The 20,743-nt window shown below is 38.9% G+C and overlaps 2 protein-coding genes across 2 annotated transcripts in view; one reads left to right on the top strand and one right to left on the bottom strand.

The window, feature by feature from the left end:
• The window catches only part of sardh (sarcosine dehydrogenase), a 37,169-nt gene extending 29,164 nt beyond the window's left edge, over nt 1–8,005 (top strand). Inside the window, exons 19-22 of the mRNA XM_075455758.1 lie at nt 274–436; nt 632–800; nt 1,163–1,298; nt 3,266–8,005. Coding sequence (XP_075311873.1) covers nt 274–436; nt 632–800; nt 1,163–1,298; nt 3,266–3,394 — 597 coding nt within the window. The 3' untranslated portion in view covers nt 3,395–8,005. The remainder of the gene's footprint in view (nt 1–273; nt 437–631; nt 801–1,162; nt 1,299–3,265) is intronic.
• Nucleotides 6,703–19,915, bottom strand: dbh (dopamine beta-hydroxylase (dopamine beta-monooxygenase)). The gene is made up of 13 exons (XM_075455759.1): nt 19,087–19,915; nt 16,064–16,210; nt 14,686–14,943; nt 14,304–14,480; nt 12,079–12,181; nt 11,185–11,351; nt 10,911–11,054; nt 9,667–9,705; nt 9,196–9,255; nt 8,940–9,067; nt 8,569–8,602; nt 8,404–8,529; nt 6,703–6,907 (listed from the first exon to the last, which is right to left on the bottom strand). The coding sequence occupies exons 1-13, from the start codon at nt 19,453–19,455 to the stop codon at nt 6,815–6,817; spliced, it is 1,845 nt and encodes a 614-aa protein (XP_075311874.1). The 5' UTR covers nt 19,456–19,915; the 3' UTR covers nt 6,703–6,814.
• Between the last annotated feature and the right edge of the window lie 828 nt (nt 19,916–20,743).

The raw sequence follows: 20,743 nt of genomic DNA, 5'->3' as shown, positions 1-20,743 counted from the left end.
ATTGTGCTCTATTTAATGCTGTTCTTGCTGCATTTCCCAGAGTCTCTACAGTGGAGCGGGTGAATAAAATGCTACTTGACCAACGTTCAAAAAACCCAAATTACAGTGAATATCTTACAGGTTAAGATCCACTTTGGCTTTTCTCATTTCAAACCGTCTCCTTTATATTTGTGTACCTTGGTTTTCTTCCGTCTCTTGCCCTAGTGGAGTGGTGTTGGTCCTCTGTATGGGTTTGTATCTATAAGCCTCCATTCGGATTTCTCTCTCATCCAGGTGCGAGCAATGCGTCTGTCATTTGTGGGAGAGCTTGGCTGGGAGCTGCACATACCCAAAGATTCTTGTCTTCCAGTCTATCACGCTGTCATGGCTGCTGGTGCAAAGCACGGCATCATCAACTCAGGCTACAGAGCTATTGACTCACTCAGCATAGAGAAAGGTAATGTTAAGCTACTTACCTTAGCATCAGTCCAGCTCAGGTACAGATTCAATGTTAAAAAAGAAGTGAACAACTGATTTATATCTTACATTTCTTCTAATTGAAGAATTTTTTGTTGGTATTCTGTTCTGAAACTTGAAATGAATAAACAACAGACGTGGATTTTTATTGTTTCTTGCTTTTATTTTACATTAGGGTACAGACACTGGCACGCTGACCTACGGCCTGATGACACCCCCTTGGAGGCGGGGCTTGCCTTCACCTGCAAACTGAAGAGCTCCATCCCGTTCCAAGGTCGTGACAGACTTGAGAAACAGAAAGAGGAGGGATTAAAGAGGCGCATCGTCTGCTTCACCATTGATGAGTCAGTAGAGCCCCTTTCATGAGGCTTTATTTCAATAATCAGAATATTTATTGTATGTATTAGAGTATGAAGGATCGGATATATGTCTAGAGCCTTTTCTGAAGGATGCAATGTTATCCCAGTTCAGATGACATTGATCACCATGCACATCTGGGTACTAATTGCATTTATCTTTAAGCATTTATATTTTGTTCCTTCTTTGAAGAAACAAAGTCCTGTTTAATGTTCTTATCTTCATTTTCTGCATGATTTAGTTTTTTTTTACCTAATTAATCCTGGTCAACATAGAAGAGAACTTTGTAACTTTATTACTGAAACTATAAATTCCATTTATTATAATTTCCTTTTCTCTTCTCCACCAGAAAAGTACCAATGTTTGGTCTGGAGGCCATTTTCCGCAATGGCGTTCCTGTTGGTCACCTACGGCGTGCCGAGTATGGCTATTTTATCGACAAAACTCTCGGTTACGGATACATCCGCAACCCTGATGGAGGAGTGGTAAGAATTTTATAAACATAGAAAGACATGCACCCAACATTATCCTTTCTATTGTTCTGTGCTGGATCATTTGCATCTTGGTATTCGGGCTAATTGTTTTTCTGATGATTTTATTTCTGGGGTTTTCAAAAACTTCATTTAGTTCTGTCTGTCAACTAAAGCCTTTATTTCTTGGCCTCCAGGGTAAATGTAGATGTAAAGGTAGAAACCATTTGAGAGGTAAACTAAACTATTGAGTTTTCCATGATAGTTGTTCCATGTTAGTTGTGTGAGCTAGTAGGTGAATCGGCCTCAGCAGCTGTTGCTCAAATCCTCAGGTTGCTCTGGTGTAAATATCCGCTACCTTATTACACAATCCAATTTTAATGACCTTCATTTATCTTGGGACAATATCCCAGGCCCATGTAAACAAATCTCCAACGAGTAACTTTCAGATTTAGGTTTTGTTTAAGTTTTTATTTGGAGTCAGGCACTCGTGAATTAATGTTCTCTGAAAAGATGGAAACACGTCTGCGTGCGTGACAGTTTGTGCGCCTTTTTGTGTATGCTCATTCATTCAATGGCCGTCCAGTGAGTTGTGACCATCAGAACAAAGTTCACGGACCCATGAATTTATCAAGCACCTCTTTTCAGAAACACATGCACACGCTCACACAAACATGGATACAAACACACACGCAGGTGTAAATCCAGGGGGTGATTTCTGTAATCCTGACTGACAAGAAAGCAGATCCTCCTGACGTGCCTGTGTGTATGTGCATTCTCTCCCACACACACAACATGTGAGGTGACACATGAATCTGCCCTCTCTCCATGCCTCCCCTCACCTTGAGTATTTTGTTTTCCTCTTTCTCTCTTCTATCTGCACGCTCACGCCGGTTTCAGTTTCGAATCACTGATAATATTTTCTCAGCTTGCTCTCACTCTGTTCTTTCCTCTTTTGGTCATGTAGTTCTCCGCAGAAAACTAGTTGCTATGGAAATGAGTATGTCGTTTAAAGTTTGTTGGACAGAACTCCATCACCACCTTCACCTGTGGTTGTGAGCTGAGGAGGAGAAAGAAAAGAGAAGGAAGTTTTAAGCATCCACAATTCAAGCACAACTCTTGCTATAATGTTGTTTTGGCAGCTTTTTTTAGGTTGTATCTCTTTAAATGTGGATAACATTTAAAGTTAGGTGTTTTTCAAATGTAGTTTAGTTCAGAGTAACAATAAAATCAAGACATTTACATTACATTATTTTAGTTAACCTTTGTTCAGCCAGGTAACTTGTTATAACTAAATTCTTAGTTACAGTTGTAGTTTTTCACAAGGGAAAGTATTTTTAGGAAATTACGTAAAAGAGACCTAAAGTGAAAAGACGGGAAACTCATCCAAAGACATTTTAAAACGCCCACAGCTAGCGTGCAATCACAAACATACTAAATGTTACAATAATTTCTTTTATGGGTGTTATTCATGATTTCTGACACCTTTCAAATTAGATATCGAAGATCTTTAGCCGTTTATTACATGGAACTTCTGAGGTACATATTTGGGGAATGGGTGTAACAGTCTTCTGAAGTGATGGAAACGCAACTGTGTGAACGTGTTAGTGTGTGAATGAAAGAGAGACGGAGTGTCAGATCAGTGGGATTGCTGCAGGGAGGGAAAAGGCAGTCATTCAGTGAATATTAGCGTTTTGTGTTTCAGAGGAGCTGACCCTGACTCACGAGTGATTTAATTGCTTCCTGCGTTTTATAACTCCTGAGCCGTTCTCTTCTGCTCGTTGCATTTTAAATCGTCCATCCTGGAGAGCTCAGCCATTTGAGAACACATAGTTCGATTTAATCTAAGTCGTTTCATCATCTCCTAGAATTTATAATCTCTTTTTTTTTTCTTGCTTGTATACCTATCTTTTATTAATTTTATTTTTGTTCATGTACCTATTTGTTTTTACTTATTTTTGCTTCTCTATTTCCTTTTTCAGGTAAGTGCAGATTTCATTAAAAGCGGTGAGTTCACCATGGAGAGGATGGGAGAGACATACAAGGCCAAGGCACACCTCAAATCTCCGTTTGACCCTGAGAATAAACGCGTCAAAGGCATCTATGACTGAGAAGACCACACATGTACAAACTCTGGTTAGAGAACAAAATGCAAGTTGGAGAGATTTGGTACTTCTGTTTTTTTTAACATGCAAGCACTGTTGGTATACATCTCTCTGAAATACAAGGGTTTCAAGTGTTTTATGTGTCAGTTGATGGGGCTGAAGTAGATGTGATGAAAACTACGCTAAGTTTGACATGGAGCCTGTTTAAGACGGTCTAAAATCAAAGCGACCATAATTTGGAATGAATGTTTTGGCAACGTGTGTTTTCAAAAGATTATTACTGCAGTTATACACCTGGATGAACAAAAAAAAAAGAAAAACTTGAATCACCACTCTGAGCCTGACCTATATGTTAGCTAATTTTGGCCAAAGTAGCTAACCTGAACAATCCATGTTCACGTCAAACCATGAAGAGTCAAACCTAACTGATTTATTTGGGCATCTTTATCTATAACTAACCCATGTTATGAGAGTTTTTAACCGCCCAACTTAGTAGTGAACCTTTGGATAGAATCCATGACTGTGATCATAGATGTGTGTATGTGTGTGTGTGTGTGTGAATGGTGCTGTTTTCTATTCGAAGTACAGATAATTGTTGCCTTTGTAACAAAAGAACTGTTAAAGGGGCTAAAATAAACAGATATAACAGATGCATGAGTGCGTGTTTATCCAAAGTAAATGCTATACTGTAGATTCCCAGTCAGTGGTACACTGTACCTTTATTTGAAGCTCCCTTGATATGATTTAATTCTTTAGGGTGACGTAGCAAAACTGCATTAGCAGCCAGAGTGTTCCTACCTTTGTCTCTATTTCTGTTTTTCTATTTTTTTTCCTTTTCAATCTGCCACCAGTATCTGTGTTATCCCCTAAGAACAAATGGTAAAATGTTCTTTCCCCTTATACTTGTTACCAAGTTTAATGTCTGCTCCTTGAGCACTCTGGTGAGTGAGGTTAGTTTTTGCACAAATAATTGTTGTTGGATTTTTTTTTGGCTGAAGCTGATTTCAAAGCATTCTGTGAATTCTGTCAATTTCTGTCATATCAAAAAGAAGAAGAACAAAGAAATGGGGAAAACAAAAAAAAAATCAACTTTTTTTCGACAACTCAAATTCAACAAATGACAAACAAGAATTGACAAACAATCAAGAGTTACCATGGATTTAGATGTATCTTTTTTTTGCTAAACTATTTATTTGCTTAAAAAGATGACAAACCAAAGGTAAGACCATATATCAGCAACAATGCACAGACTACTAACTTCCTTTCGAGGGTGCATAAAAACCTTTCCAGTTTTTGACCTCGGTTTTGCCCAATTAATGTTGATGTTGCTGTCTTAAACAAAGAATTCATCTTTCTGGCAACAAAGTGGGAGGTTCAAAGGCAAGAGCTCTCAGCTTGTCATGCGAACGTAATTCATGCAGCCACCACATATTACTTAAATTGGCTCAGATGAACTGATTTTGGAGATGGAGCCACCAACAGGAAGTTGTCAAAGAAAAATCCTAGTCAGGATTTACAGTCTTGCTTTTAATTTAATCAGATCGATCAAAGTTAGCCGCTTAAAAAAAAGGGGGTTTAACCCGTTTGACTGCGAACTAAATCTGAGGATGACAGCCACAGTGTATGAGAGCTGGAGGGGAGCAAAAAATACCCCAAGTCACAGGGCGGCAGGGGTAAAAATACTACAGAAAAATGACAGCAGAAGAGGATAAATTGTCAGATTGCAACCAGCACAGGCTAATCCTTTTTGTCTCCAGGATTAGTCTGCAGTCACTTTTGTTTTGAAAATCTGTTCCTCTAGGTTGGGTCGTTAGAAAAATACTTTTAACTCAATAATAATATTCACAAGTTTACACATTGGTATGGGCTCATTTAGCCTTTTATCAGTTAAATTAGAATCACCAAATTGTGTTACTGCCTCACAGTAAAGCAGCAGGAGCATCATTACTTCTTTCCTCCTAGATGACTTCTGCATGCAGCATTGAGCAGCAGCACAGCCACAATAACCCAATCTAAGATTTCTAAATAATGAGCATGGCACCACTTTATTGTAATAGTTATGCCATTAAAAATGAGAATTAATGCTTTCAGCTTTGTAAGAGTAAAATTGTGACTGCATATTAATTCACTAGTTGAGCATATGGTAAATTGGCTCGTGTTTTCCATGGCGGCGCTGGTGTGCACGGTAATTATTCTTTGTGTCTACATGACTATCGACAGTCTGATTATTAGTTTTACACTTATTATAAAATTGTCTGAGACGTACACAAAATACACTACAAAGAGCCCAACTTCATCTCGCACATCAAATGAACAGCAGCCAAAAAAACAAGGGTGCCTAACCGAAGGAACCATTTGCATATCGTGCTCCTACTCACCTCTCTGATCTTTGCTGCTGCATGTTGAGCACAAAATGTTAACTAATGTGGAAGGGTGGATTGATTCTGCCCAGAAGGCTATTAATCATTGAAACGGCGGTTCTCATGTGTGGCTCAGGTTAACAACAAGATTTCTATGGGAAATGTGAAGCTTGCTGATAAAACACTACTACCATAATGTGCCAATGTGCCCAGAGGTTTTTTATGTCTTTTCCTAACACAGTTTGTATGATTTCCCTTCCTTTCAACATGTGATGTGAATAAAACTGCAAAAGTCTTGGTGACAGAAAAACAGGTGAAATTGATTCAAATATGCAAAGAGATTCAGTTTCTTCATGTTGAGATTTCAAGCAAAAATCCTAACAGATGTGTATTCTGTTTGGACTTCAAAGGAAAATGACAAAACTTTTGTTAATCCAGGTTTAGGTCTCCTGTCCAAAGCAATTTACGTATTGATAGATTCCCTTTAACCTGAAGCTTTTAGTGGCTTATATTATTTGCAAAAAACATTTTCAAGGAAAGATGGAGAAATGTAGCAAAAGGAGAGGGTGAAATTATAGAATTTTACACTAACGTATATAATGTTTACAATAATTATGGTGCCTCTGAATTTATTTAAGCATTTAAGGGCTCTTACCTATGGTCTGTAATTATCTGTTAATCGCATGTCATGAATGTTGTCAGTTAGAAACAGCAATAACACTGAGTATAAAATGGAAACAAAAACACTTGTCCTCGTCTCCACTTTTTTTTTTTTTGGAAGCACACATTTGTTTGGTACTTGTCAACCCCAACAGTGTCATACATGATGTCCATCTCCCCCTCTTTTTTGATATGACATGATCAGGACTGTTATTAGCTTAAAAAGCGTGCACTAATAATGACACAGACGGGGGGTGATTTTAGAAGCATATAATTACAGCTACAATCGGAAGCCATTAAGCACCCAACATGGAGATAAAACTAAGGCATACAGAGCCACATCACAGGAACTTCTTTAAACTTCCAAAGCTTCAGCGCCTGCTCGCTGGGTTGAAACGTCCCGTGGTTAGCTGGTGGGGACCACACCTCCTTTGCAGGGGTAGCGAGGTTTCCCAAGGACAGAGGTCACTGCTGGTATTGACTGTTTCTCCCACTCTCCCTGGGGAAGCAAAAATATGTTTCTGACATCAGATGCTGACTTTTCAAAAGAAAGTTTTGTTTAAGTAACTGTATAGCAATCACTCAACAGTGCATCGTGCATCTTCAAAAAAGCACCCATTCCTGTGGTCGTGATCACACTTTATACAGGACACAGCTTTAAAACTGATGGTAAACTGAATTTCCTTGGCCGAGGTACTGTAAAGAGAATTGATCTGCCCTGTGTGAAGTGTTACAATAATGATAAACTTTGAAAAACCAAATTATTTAGTGTTATGCATCCGATAATTCTGAGAAAATGACGCCAGGGGATATTTAGTTACTCGAGCATATCTTGAGAAGCAGCTTCATTTGGGACGCTCTGGAGCCCTAATGTTAACACTGATTTATGTCAACATCATTTGATCCAGCTAATCTCTTGATCCACCAGTCGAGATTAATTTTTAATTGTATTTTGTATGTGTGTTTTCAAGCTTATTCCATTTTTATCACGATTTGCTGGAGAGGTGCTTGGTTGTGTGCGGTGCTTTGCCTGGTGCTACTGCTGTAGATGGTGGCCTGCTGCGAGGTTGAGGCTTTCAGCTTCAAGCTGTTTGTTACATAAGCTCGACTCTACAGTTGCTGCTTTGCTTAGTATCTCCTGCAAAGTTTTCAAGTGTCAAAAAACAACGACTGTTCTTCATATAGATGACTGGCAGTTGAAAGACCAAAACAGTGGGAGTCTGACCACAAACTTAACTGCTGAATTACTTTGAGCTTTTCCACTCATTACGGATTCTCCCTTTAAATGTCTTGAATGCCTTTCAGTGGTACCACCGTCAGTGAAATATATGTCAGTGTATAGAAAGGCTGCCTGCAGTGCTTTATATAAGACGTCTTGAAAGCATTTGTTTCAAAGAGCTTTTAACTAAAAGTCGTTACGCCCCCCCCTTTGACACTATCATTTCCACCAGATATGGGCAGGTTTTTTTTGTCATTTCACACAAAATTTCTTTTGTAGAGAAACAAAATATCCAAAACCATGTAATTGAAATGAAAAGAAATTAAACTGAATCCTAACAACAATGCATGTAAAGAATTGTGTGTCTCCTTCCTGAGTTTTCCTGGTTTTCCCTTCTTTGTGACTTATTTGACCTGACTTTTTAAATTAAACACTTGTTTCAAGACTTTGATGATCTAAATGTATATTCTTGTAGTGTTTAAGTCATGTGCTCTTCTGCTGTACTCCCATGCCTTGGTATGCATTTGGTTTGTGCTTGCACAAGTAATCTAACACATCAAGCAGAGAGCAACATTTCTGATCAAAGCTGCTGCAGTTATAGCTTTTTCATTCTGATCCAAACATCTTGCATGTGCTTCTTTTTTTATTATACAAGTTATCGAGCTGTCTGCTGAACTGAGTCCACTGTTCGACTGATGTCTGCGTTTGAGCTGGTTTTATTGGTGGCTTGGCAACCCGTTGTGGCATGTATGTGTGTGTGATGGTTGGGGACTCACTGGAAAGAGGCTTGCAGTGGACTGGTTGCAGTGCATGGATATGGGAGCTGTATTATAAAGAGAGTCGAGCACTTCTCCGGTAAAGTCATCCCAGTGCAGCTGAGAGTACTGCTCCGTTACACCAACCTCCCCACGCAGCTGAGAGTACTGCTCCGTTACACTAACCTCCCCACACACACACTGGTCATTCCCATGGAACCTGAAGGTTGAGGGAGACATCGTAGGAAAGTCGGTAAAAGAGGGAGGCAGAATGAGATTGAGACAGAAGGAAGAGTTTGAAAAACATTGGTTATCAGAACCCGGTTTCACTTTAAAAGGACAAAGCATTTTGAGATTAAAATGATTAATCCCCACTGCTTCCCTGGAGCGAGGGCCGGAGTGAGGAGAATTGAAGGCAGACAACAAAAATTGATTACTCACAGAAGATTTAGACGAAGCTGAATGCTAAATGAGGAAGAGGGGAAGCAAGAAAGGAAGGTCGAAAGAGAAAAGAAAGAGATGATTTCAGGAAAGGAGAGAGGATCAGCATGTACTACCTGTTTATGAAGCTGAAGTATTTCTGCAGGTATCCCGGATCAACATTGCTCTTACAGAGCTCCAACTGAGTCCGAGGGTAGTAGTGAACGTAGTTGACGCACATTTCATCCATGATGCCAAAACCTCCCTGAGGAGACAGAGGCAGAGGAATCAAAGAAATGAACACAAATAAATTACAGAAAAAGTACTCAAGGTTATCCTGATGAAACACACATTCATATGAACATAGTAATGAATACAAAGTACGCTGCTCACCACTGTGGGGTTGCTCCGGTCCTCTGTGTTGTAAGTACACTTTGTTATGAGGGCGTCACCCTGAAGGATAAAGCAAAAATACATTGGCAGTCTGTTATCATTTTCTTTTAAGAAAGAGCAATATCAATAATTTAATATTGCTGACAGGAAATTTCTCCTAAAAGTCAAGTTGCTGTGAGAAGTAATGTAGCTTTGTGGAACTCGGCTGCTGGTGTGTGGTCAGTTTTTACAGCCTGCTCCTGTCTGCGTTCAATTTAAGCAGTTCGTGCAGACTCATTACTTTAAATGCAAATGGAGAGAAAAATTTAATCTGTGGCAGTACCATTCAGAGGCGATCAGCTGAGCTTGCAGATAAGTAATATTACCGTTTTTGTCTGAGGGGGAAATCAGCACGGTGTGAAACTAAGCCAAATATTACTCACTGCCTGTGGTAGTCTCTATTGAGGACACAGTCACCAGTTTTATACTTACAGGTAAAACATTCACCATTTTCCTTAGAACTCGGATTGTCTATAAAATAGAAGAAAAAAAATGAATGCAGTGCAATAAGGCATAAGTCCACCAAACCAAACACACTGGATTTATGTGTTCTTATATCTATATGTTTGGACTAGAAAACATTAGAGATAGAAACTATCTTAAACTGAGGCCTATATCATTAGCCTTTGAAATTCATAATGGAATATGAATTACTCTCTTGATAGCATCTTAATTGTGGGCATTGCAACCAACCTATATTTCTACATGACTCGGGTACACTCAGATTAGTCTGATATCCACTGCAGCATCTTACAGTCTAACAGATGTCTTCCTCTGCTGCGAGTGTGCATGCACCTGCCTGTGGATATCGTGCAGAAATAAAGAACAACAGATGTTGACCGCAGTCTCCCAACATGTTAATGTTGTTGTTTGTCAGTTTAGATGTGGTGCAGTCAGACAAGATCTTTGCATCTGTGGTATTAGAGATTTCAGTGTGCTGTGAGGCCCAATGAAGTCTTCAATCATCACATGGCTTACACTCTGTTTATGACTGCTTATCATAGAAGACTTTAATCATTTTGTGGGTGCAGACAGGTCAGACAATTCTATATGCAGGTCTTAACCCTTTTCTTATTCAAATAACCTTGTGCTTTTGTAACAAAACTGGACAATTGAGTTTGACTCAAGAAAAACAGAAAGGCTGTATGATTCCTCTTGGGATATTTTATGTATTTCAAACTGTCAGTAAACAGTATGCAAAAGCAGTAATGAATTGATGATTAAATCCTCATTTACCTTGCATGCTTATCAATATGCCACTGAAATTGGTGCCCAAAGGTTACATTTGGTTGAAACCACACCACCCTGGGGTTTGAAAAAGTTGCATCGTTCTTATTTGGAATTTGTTTGGAAGGAAATATGCTGCGTTGTGGTGCTTCATTTGCCCACCTGACACTTTGTCGACAACATTTACACTACCCATTATCAAGTCTGTGCATGAAAACTTCAGCTTTTATTAAATATTCAATTTTCTTTGCTTTGTTCTATTGAAAAAAAAAAAAAAAAAGAAAAAAAACATTTCTATCTTTCTGATGTAATAAGATGGAAGGTTTTTATTTCAGAAGGTACAAAGAAAGCGCATTTTTCTTGGGAATAATAACTGTGGCCAAACATGATACAGCAAAATGTGAAGTAGAACCAATCACAGATAAAACACACTGGAAAAAAACTCTCACCTGGTAATGTGTACTGAAATGCTGGTCTTCCTGTACGACCTCCAGCTCTTTGCCTCCCCTCACCAAAACTGTCCTGACCCCACGGCCTGCCAGGTGGGTGTGCAGCTGGGACGCAAATATGAAGATTCCTTCTTGAGGCAAAGCCTGGATAGACAAAAATGGACTCTTTCGGTTTTTGTTAAGCTCCAGACAAAACACGCTGCTGAATTATTCACCAACAATTCCTAACTTTTGGACTATGATATCTAAAAATGATTAGTTACTGTATACGTACAGTCTGGGTACACTTGGATGTGCAGTAACCACTGAGGTAGAAGGTAGGCTGTTTAGGAGGGATGGCCATGACAGGAGTGTAAACAAGGCCCAGCTCCATGATCCCTGCATCATACCGCCTCAGGCTTGGGGTGTAATGCAGTCGTATCCCTGATGAATCCCGCCGACCTGCGTGCAGAACACTCAGACATTAATGTGTTCCACGTTGCAAACTGGAAATGAACTATTTAAAACATTCAATACCAAAAATAAATTTGCACTAAGGCTTTGCAATATATGTAAATTTGAGAAAAATCTATTTATTTCAGGTGCAAGCAGTAAATTGCTGACAGTTACCGACAAGCTAAGGAGAGAGGATTAAAAAAAATAAAAAATAATTCCCAGGTGCAATAAGCACTTTCCATCTGGTCCAAGCCACCAGACATGCCGCTGTCTTATGATTTATTTGTGGTTTAAAGAAGACTAAAAGAATTATAATCCCTAAGGAAATTAAATATCTACATTCTGAGAAAAAAAAGTGTTAATATTCGCAGCACACTGAAAGGTGATTATGATGACATTTCTGAAACATGTCTAGAAAATTAAAGTCAAAGGGCTGACCCTATTTGGCAGAAAGGACTCAATTTGCAATACTGTATAATCCAATCTGCCGGGGGGAAATATGTATGTCACCTCTGTTGCTTTTTATAAACTAAATTCTTTTAGAAAAAAAGCACCAAAATCACATAAAAATATTTCAAATTAAGGAATTTGATATAATTTTCTCTGATAAGATGAGCCTGAGGCTTCGAGGCAGAAATGAAAAGAATCCTGCTTCTTAAGTTTGTATGAGAGGGAGTACCTGTGTGTTATAGTATATGCCCAAGTTAAGTATTCATGTGTGTACTGTGCGTACCAGATATAAGGAGAGGGTTGTGGTAATGGACTTCCAGACGAAGGAACCTCGAAGAGCCTGGTCCACCCATAGCCAGCCCTGCATCAGGGGGATAGTAAAAAGCCTGCAAGCACACACACATGAACACATTTAGACACACGTGACAAAACCTGCAATTTGCTATATATTTGGCTTTATATTGACAATAGAATTACCATAATGCATATGAATGTGAAGAAGACTTTAGCATGTAAACAAAACATCTTGTGGGATTTTGAGGTGCCCCAAAACTAAAATACACTGCAAGAAAATCACAAAAAGAAGACAGAAATTGACCTTCTAGTGGAGAGATATGAAAAATTATCAATGACAATCATTTTTGCCTCTCCTTACTGCTCTTTTTTTAAAATTCAACATGAAAAGGTAAATTTGATCCCTGGTCTGTTTTCTCAAGGTCAGATATTAGTGCTAATAGGGATCTGATTTGAGACATACTTCTAAAACCCTCGCAGGAGTTAAAATTAGAACTGCATAACGTAAAAAACACTGCTACAGAAAACTGTGTAGCCATTTGTAAGCCTTGAAATGTTTTGAGGTCTTTCATCTGTTGACTAAATTGACAATCAACAAACGCAAAGATTGTATTAACATACTGTGTGAGTGTCTTCTGGGATGATGAGAACTGTTATGCGTTCTTCCAAGCTTTTATCCAGGAAGTTTTGATTTGAACTGACCGTCACTTATTCAAGACACCTCTGCTGATGCATACAGTTTGCCATGGAGGACAGTCTTTCTTAAAATTGAATCTGTCCTTCCTATCGTAACAGTAAAATCCCTATGAGACTTCTACACACACACTCATACAAACACGTGTCCCTCTTTGCATTCTGACAGTGTCAGAGATGATTGTTTCTCCTCTCTTTCAAACTTCCTCCACTCAGTTTCCCTCTTTCGCTCTTGTTTTTTTGTTTCTGCAAGGCCGCGTTTCCCCTTCTGATACAGTGCCGAGGAGAATAAAACAACACTATTAGAAGGTGATGAAAGAGGCCTGAATATTTCTCACCTAATCTTGTCTTCACAGCTCACAGAAGGCATTCTGCTTGTTTTTATTTAGCTGGCAGATAATCCAATCGGAGAGGGACCAGGCTTGCTTGTGATACACGAGGGAGCAGTGCAGAGAAATACAGTGACAGCCTCAATATTCCCTGTCCTCTTTTCTTTATTTGGCTAGCAGGCTGCTTGCTTTCTCAGCCACTCTTATGTCACCCAGTGGTTTGTAGACTACCATTTCGAAGCCTTGAGTTTGTCATTTGGATCTTGCCGTGGGGCCAGAAAAAGGATGGAATGGAGGGACTACAGCACTCTTGTCACTCAAATACTACGCCCTTAGTAGTGCTCTCCATAAAGTTAAAGGTATTTACCCATCAATGGATAAAAAGAAGATTACCATAGCTTCCTGTTAACTGAAGCCAGTGTGGAGTGTAGGGAGGGAGAATGTTTAAAAAGTCCATCTTTATCTGAATTTTTATGCTTGATAGTTAGAAATGCAAGTACATTTTCTGCAAGTTCTATTTTACTACATAATAATGCAATTAACAATAAATCTATCAAAAGAGTCCAATCATCAATCACATTATGGTTAAAACATTCTAAGTCATTGCTTGGTTCATTCATTTATTTTCAGAGAGCAGAATTCTTTAAATAGTGATATATACAGCTTTGAAAAACAAGAAATGTTGCACAGGAGCAGCAGGATATCGGTCAAATAATGAGGAAAAAAAATTTGGGCCTGTCAAGCAGCCACGATGAATCTTTTATTGTCTCCTATAGAGCACCCTCCTAAATTACCAACGTGCATACGTGTGTGGTTTTATTTTATAGAATTTGGGGGTGTATTTGTGTTTCCATATAAGCAAGTTAATGAATTTTTATGTGCATGAGTGCACATCCCACATACAGACTGTCTCTTTATAGACGGGCTGTGTGTGGGAGCGTCTTTTCAAAATTTTAAAGCTCACAGTTCTGGGCTTGGATTACTAGCGTGGGAGCTTTTGTTAATCTCCTAAAATAGGTGCAAGGACTGGACCAAAAACAAGCTCTATCCCTCTGCTCTCTTTCACTTACTGTAGGTCCTTCTTATCCGAATTTGAAGAGGTGACTATTTATATATGTTTGTTCTGCTTCATCTCATGTTGTGGGTGCACCTCTGTTTCTGTTAGTCAGTCATACACGTGTTTCCATCATACCTCGGCCCCCATAGCCCATGCAGCTAGCACATGGCGGCAGAAGTTGAGCTTTCCCGGCTTCATTTTGTCATCACAGGGGCCGCTGTACTCTGGAACATCGCGGATATCCGGCGAACATTCAAACACTTCGATGTGATGGACAATGGCCTCGTTACCTGGAGTTATCGCTGATTCATACTGACAGAGAGATAGCAAAGAGTTTAAGCATTTCAATTTCTGTAAGACATGTTCATATTCCCACCTGACCTGTGACATGTCAAAGTGGAACTCAATAAACAACAAGGATACATTTAGCTTGATGTGTCTATCCTCTTAGTATGAGCATCCGATACATTCTACTGGGTGTAAACACGCTCAGTTTCCATTTTCAGGGACTTAATACCATGACGATGTGGTTCTTGGACATATTTTCAGGCAGTTTGTGGATGTAGCACCAGTAGGTGGTCTCTTGGTTTGGTATGATGACATTTGGTGCCACAACATCTCGTGTCTGAACATCTGGAGGCAGGGTGGGCGACGGTGTGTCAGGACGAAGCATCAGCACTCTCTGTACCCCTGTGTGGATCTTGGAAAGGTTCAGTTCTTCAAGAGAGGTAAGTGGTTGATCCAAGAACCCATAGATGATGTGCACAGTACCCTCCTGACAATAAAAGAGAAAAAGGGAAAGAGATGGCTACAAGCAGAACAGAGGGAGTATCTCTTTTATGATCATTATTTGGCTGGTGTATCAAACATAGAGAGCCTTTATGACTTTGTGATAGTCATTGTTTTTATGTATCAAACTTAGATATAATGAGGCACCACACAAACTATATTCCTTACAATAAATGTTTTTTTAATTGGAAATTATAAGTAGTAACCTCATCTTATAAAACATTACATGTCCAAATCTGAAACCATGTGTTGTATTTGAAAATATATTTCTATTTGGACAAAATACCACAATAGAATATGGTACAGGGGCGGCTGTAAAAAAATACGGTAATGTGGCATGTAGTGTTAGAAGCGCTTTGTGTGGTCAGCTAGACTAGAAAAAGCGCTATACAAGTACAGTCCATTTACAGATAAAAAATAAAAACTCTAACTTAGCACTTGACATAAATTGCAACTTTCCTATTAATTAGTACAGTATAGATGTTTGTGGTCATGTGGTAACCTTTGCTTTTGAATTTTATGAAATTAATATCTTTACACAAAAATAAATTGCTTGTCCCTTGAAGGCTGAACATTTGACTCCCAAATAATGTTGCCTTTTTATTCAGTAAATCTGCCATGTCAAATGGCAACATTGAGTGACAAAGTACCTACAGAGCTGTTGGTGCCAGGGGATTTCATAATTATGAACACCTGAATAGATTAATCAGACAGGCAGACAGACCTGCACACATTTGAGTTTCTGAAACCTTACTCTTCTGTTTTGAACATGAACTTGAAAAGCAGACTGAAAGACTTTACAGGTGGCTGTTTGCCCCCTTAACGTTCGAGAAGTGTGAGGTAGGTTTCAGCAATGAGACGTGAGGGAAGCAGACATCCTAGCTGTAAAGGCATTATTAGAGGGGCTTCAAGAGAAAGAAATGGCTGAGTCTTTATAAGTCATCGCTTAAGTAATTAGACATAACAGCTTAAAAAAGTACTCAAGTACTCTATTAGTAGATATCATTGAGGATGCTGTTAACAAGTCCAAAAAATGTAATTTCAATTCAAATTCACACTGATGCACGGATCTGACAAACATTTTTTTGAATAAGGACTTTTCCTACCTCAATGAGGTAGTCTCTGGGATCACAGGTACCAAAAGGTCTTTTGAAGAGCAGGTAAAATCCGTCATCTTTATGTTTGGCCTCAATTAGCTCATAGTCTTGTTGGCTGTCCAGCGATACGTGACCCTCGCTGTCGCTCCATGCATCCTGAAGGAGAAGGCACATGCAATAACACTGGCAATTCTATAAAACCCTCTCTTAACTGAGATTTTGGATTAAGGTTAATAGCTTCTTTACAATTTCGAAGAGGTTTGTGGATGTAGCTTTAGGTGTAGTTTGGGTGAGGACAGCAGAACTTCTGTCACATGTGAAATTCATTATAGAGCCAGGAGAGGTGTGTGTCCATGCAGTCCAGTTTGGATAAACATAAATGGCAGACGCAAAATTTATTTAGCAAAATAAATGAAAAAACAAAAACTGGAAACAAAGTAGTAGTATATTATAAAGATACAAAGAAAGTAATTTAGTGTTTTCACTGGTAAAATATATCTTTTTAACACTGGAAAAAGAATAGAAAAGCTGTTGTTGTGGGTTTTTAACTTCTAAGTTAAGTAATAATGAACACTTTGACGACATCATAATGCAGGTAACAGATAGATTAAGTGAAACTGTGGCAGTTTGCAATGTGAAACCTTTCCAACCTGGTGAACAAGATGTTCTTGTTCTTTGCCAGAAGGCTTTGCAGTAGCTCAGTCTATCCACTTGTTATGTTTCTCACATTCATACCTGTCCAGAATAACACCTAAGATTCCTGTTTTTATTTCTGTCTTCCTTTCTGTTGCTCTTATATAACTGTTCCACGCAAGCTGCAAAGATTTGAAAGCCTACAGTTTTTTTAAAGTATATACACTAAGTACAACCTTTACACATGTCTGAGCGAACAGTTCTCAACAGTGCTCAGATGATATGTTAGTTAGGATTTTGGTGCTGTTAGAAATGGATCCTGTTTGGGAAAGTCTTTCAAAGTGAACGACCACAAACAGAAGATGACCACTGAAACATAGCACATATTAAGCTCTTGATCACATGGTGGGTCCAACAAGAAACCCTATGAACGCAAAGCTAAACAATCTTTTTCATTGTATGATTTGACACATATTGTGTCAGAGTGGGTGGCAGAGCAACGCCTTTGTTTCTTACCTGCACCACATCCAATGCCTGTCCAGATCAGGCATGATTCCTATTAACCCTGAAAAATTTGATTTGTAGCAAGCCATGATGTTTCCCTTACCTTTTCCAATGGTTTTTTGCCCAGATTTCCTGGATGACAATCATTTAAAAAACTTCATGCTTCATCCTCAAAACATGGACTTTCTCAACCAAACTCAGTAAATACGCTGTGACAGTTTCATGAACTGCTGAGAGACTATAGTAATGATTGTACTCATTTATTTGACCATCTACACACACACACACACACACACACACACACACACACAAAACAAAATAGATCAATAAATGACCTTTTGTGACAGTTTCAGAGAGTACGGTGAGACTGTGTTAGATTACAACTACATACATTTTGTTAATGTTTGTGGGGAAAGGTAGTGTTCATTCTAATTTGAAACAGCAAATTAACAGAGGTATCATGAGTCTCTGACAAATCTACAAATTTCTGGCTCTTTGGCTACTAAATTCTGCTGTATGCTCACAAGATTGTCAATAACATGCTGTCAGAGCTTTTTCTTTACTGTGGCTGAAAATGATGCTATTAGTTGTTCCTTGAGAGTGAACAAAAATAACAAAATTAGTTTTTTTCCTGAGAGATTACTCTTTTTGCAATGTCCTGTTGTCATGTTGTCATTTGATACCTTTGGTATGTATTTTGTCATTGAAATTGTTTAATTTGGTGTGATCTTACAATCGGAGAGTCAAAGTTTGTTAGTTGATGTTAGTAGATGAACTGCTTCAGTATCCGAAGCTTCCAGTGCAATAAATCTGCTGAATCCAAATTTTGAGACAAAGCAGCACCCCAGATGTATTTAAAGATTAGGTCATAAAAGTACTCAGAAGTTCAGACTCTTCTGGTTCTGTTTCCTTCCTTCACCGTAACAACCACGCATCTCTGTTATTATGAATGATTACTCCATTCCGCCTCGATCAATCATACTAAAAATCCCAACCAGGACTGAATACTAATCTTACTTAGTGCACATTGGTCCGGGAACATGAGCTGTATGTTTTTTCAATATTTCATTGTTATTATAAACTGTTTGATGTCAGTGTAGGAATATGTGTTTAATCTACTCTATTTTTGCAGCTCCTGACATTGGCATTAATTCAAACATTTACAATGGTATGATGCACTACAGTTTCATATGTATGTATGTATACATAACTTGTTTTTATTCTTTTTTATTAACATAATCCTGTGTTAATTAAGATGTATAAAATGCCTCATTTTCATTTTGTCCCAACAAAGCTTTTTTTCCCCCCATAAAATCCATTAAAAATTTCAACATATATATATATACAGTATATGTATGTGTGTGTGTGTGTGTAGAGGATAAAAGCAATTTTCATAGTGAAATTGTTACTGGATTTTAAGGGGGGTAAAAAAGCTTTTTTGGGACAAAATGAAAATGAGGCATTTTAAACATCTTAATTAACACAGGATTCTTCTTTGATATGCAAATATCTGCTAATGATTCCCAGAAGAACTCCAGCTATTAGTGCAGTTTGAGTGATTTCCAATTAGCAGGGGCTGATAACATCCTTTGTTACTATGGGATCATCAAGTACAAGTCATTCGAGTGCAGCTTTTGCAACGACCCAAACTGATAAGGAATAGTGAAAAATCTCCACTCCTTGAGGTCTTTCATGTAATTTCTTTGCATCTATGAATTTTACAAGGAAACTTTGAGAGAAAAATTTTATAGAATTCAACTTTTTTTAAATTTCTCTTTAAAAACCTACTTGATACGCTCCTTAGAGGGAAGCCTTGTCGCTGACTTTTTAAATTTTTTACCATGCAAAATTCCTCAATACATTACACAGCTTACACACATCCCAGACTTTCTTACCCCAAAGTAGCTTTTTGTTCCAGACTCCCACAGCACCACCAGGTCAGCATTGGTCAGCTCACCCCGGTCAGACATCCCTAAGACCACACCATGTCTGAGCTCTGCTACCCTCAGCTCCATGTAAATCTCCTGGTTGGTGTAGCTGATGTTCCAGGCCAACTGGAGCTCCCCGCGTGGGTCAAGAGGCACACGGAAAGGCATGGGGAGCGGTGGGAGAGGGCTAGAGGGGCTTGGTTTAAAACTGGACACATCAACAGCATTGGGAGATGCCTGATAAGAAGCCACCAAGATGATCATCAGAGCAGCCAGGGCAGTGAAATACATGATGGTGATATCCTGGAGACGGAGTTCTTTGTTGCAGATCCTCATATCCCCAGTGATGGATCGCAGTCAGCTTCAGTGCAGTGGAGGACAGATCCTCCTTGGTTTTCTTTTTGATCACTGTTTTGCCTTCAACAGTTTCTGAAGTCAAACATGAATTGGAGTTTAAGCCAAAAAGCTGCAAGGAACCTTATTCGCAACTGCTGCTGTAAAAATGCTGTAGCTTGATGTAACCTCTCATTCTCCAGACTCACTTTTTTGTCTTCTTTGGTTTCCAGCCACAGTGGACTCCTTTTCAGTTGTCAAGCTGGGAGTTTTCAGTCTTTTTTTCCTATGTTTTTTAACCTCTCAGGCTCTCATTGTCTAAGGAGCTTGACTTTCTTTTTAACATCACCAATTTCCCAGCCTTTAGCTCTGTTGGGAAACACTTGTGGCTGTTATCTCTTTCCTCTAAGCGACTTCTACATCCATCTGAGTCTCATCCACCTCTCTGGTTTTTAAAAGACTCCTCCCCTGTGAGTTGTCTGTTTTTATCCAGCCTAATGGTATTACATTTGTTGAGGAAAATTGGATTGTGTTCTTTAAGCCTTGGGGTCATCCATGATTCTGCACATCTGCCAGACCCTAATTGATCCAAATTCAACCATGGACATTATCAATGACAATCAGTTTTGACTAATTTAACTTTATTGCTCCTTCCCTTCTCCCTTGGTGAGCATGTAGGATACATTTATTTTTAAACCAAAATTTTCACGATACATCCTAAACTTCCTTTTTTTAAGTATTTGATTCAAAGCAGATTTACAGGGCAGTGAACTTCTGTGGAGGTGTAAACAAGGCACTAATGCATTAGGCCCTCCTTAAGCCATTGCCTTGGGCTGCAGAAGACCTAATCAAACTGTCAATTATGTGTTTCAAAAGCAAAAGAGATGTGGTTTAAAAGGTTAGTAAAGTCCCTATGGAAAAGTGCATGTGTGTGTGTGTGCTTGTGTCCGTTTGCCTTTAATGAAAAACAGGTACTGTTATTTGCACTGTCCACACTTTCAACACATATTTAAAAGAGTGCGTAAGGATTACTTGAGACTGGTGGGTCTTTCTGATGTTTTAGTGTGCTGTCTTCAACAGGCATCGCCGAGAAGAGTCATCAAACTCCAGTTGTAACAAGGACATGGATAAAGTGCAGGTTATAAAGTTAATTTTACCGCAGCCGTGCAGCATGTGGAGCCAGCCACACAGGTTATAGGTTGTTTTCACAGAAGATATTTTATCATGAAAAAAATAACTAATTATATTTAAATGCCCCTCATCATGCCGGTTGGCTGTTACAATATTGCAA

This window comes from Odontesthes bonariensis, chromosome 22 (genome assembly GCF_027942865.1).
Source record: "Odontesthes bonariensis isolate fOdoBon6 chromosome 22, fOdoBon6.hap1, whole genome shotgun sequence".
Classification (NCBI taxonomy): Eukaryota; Metazoa; Chordata; class Actinopteri; order Atheriniformes; family Atherinopsidae; genus Odontesthes; species Odontesthes bonariensis.
The sequence above is the reverse complement of the archived record's forward strand: the minus strand, read 5'-3'. Positions and strand labels throughout refer to the sequence as shown.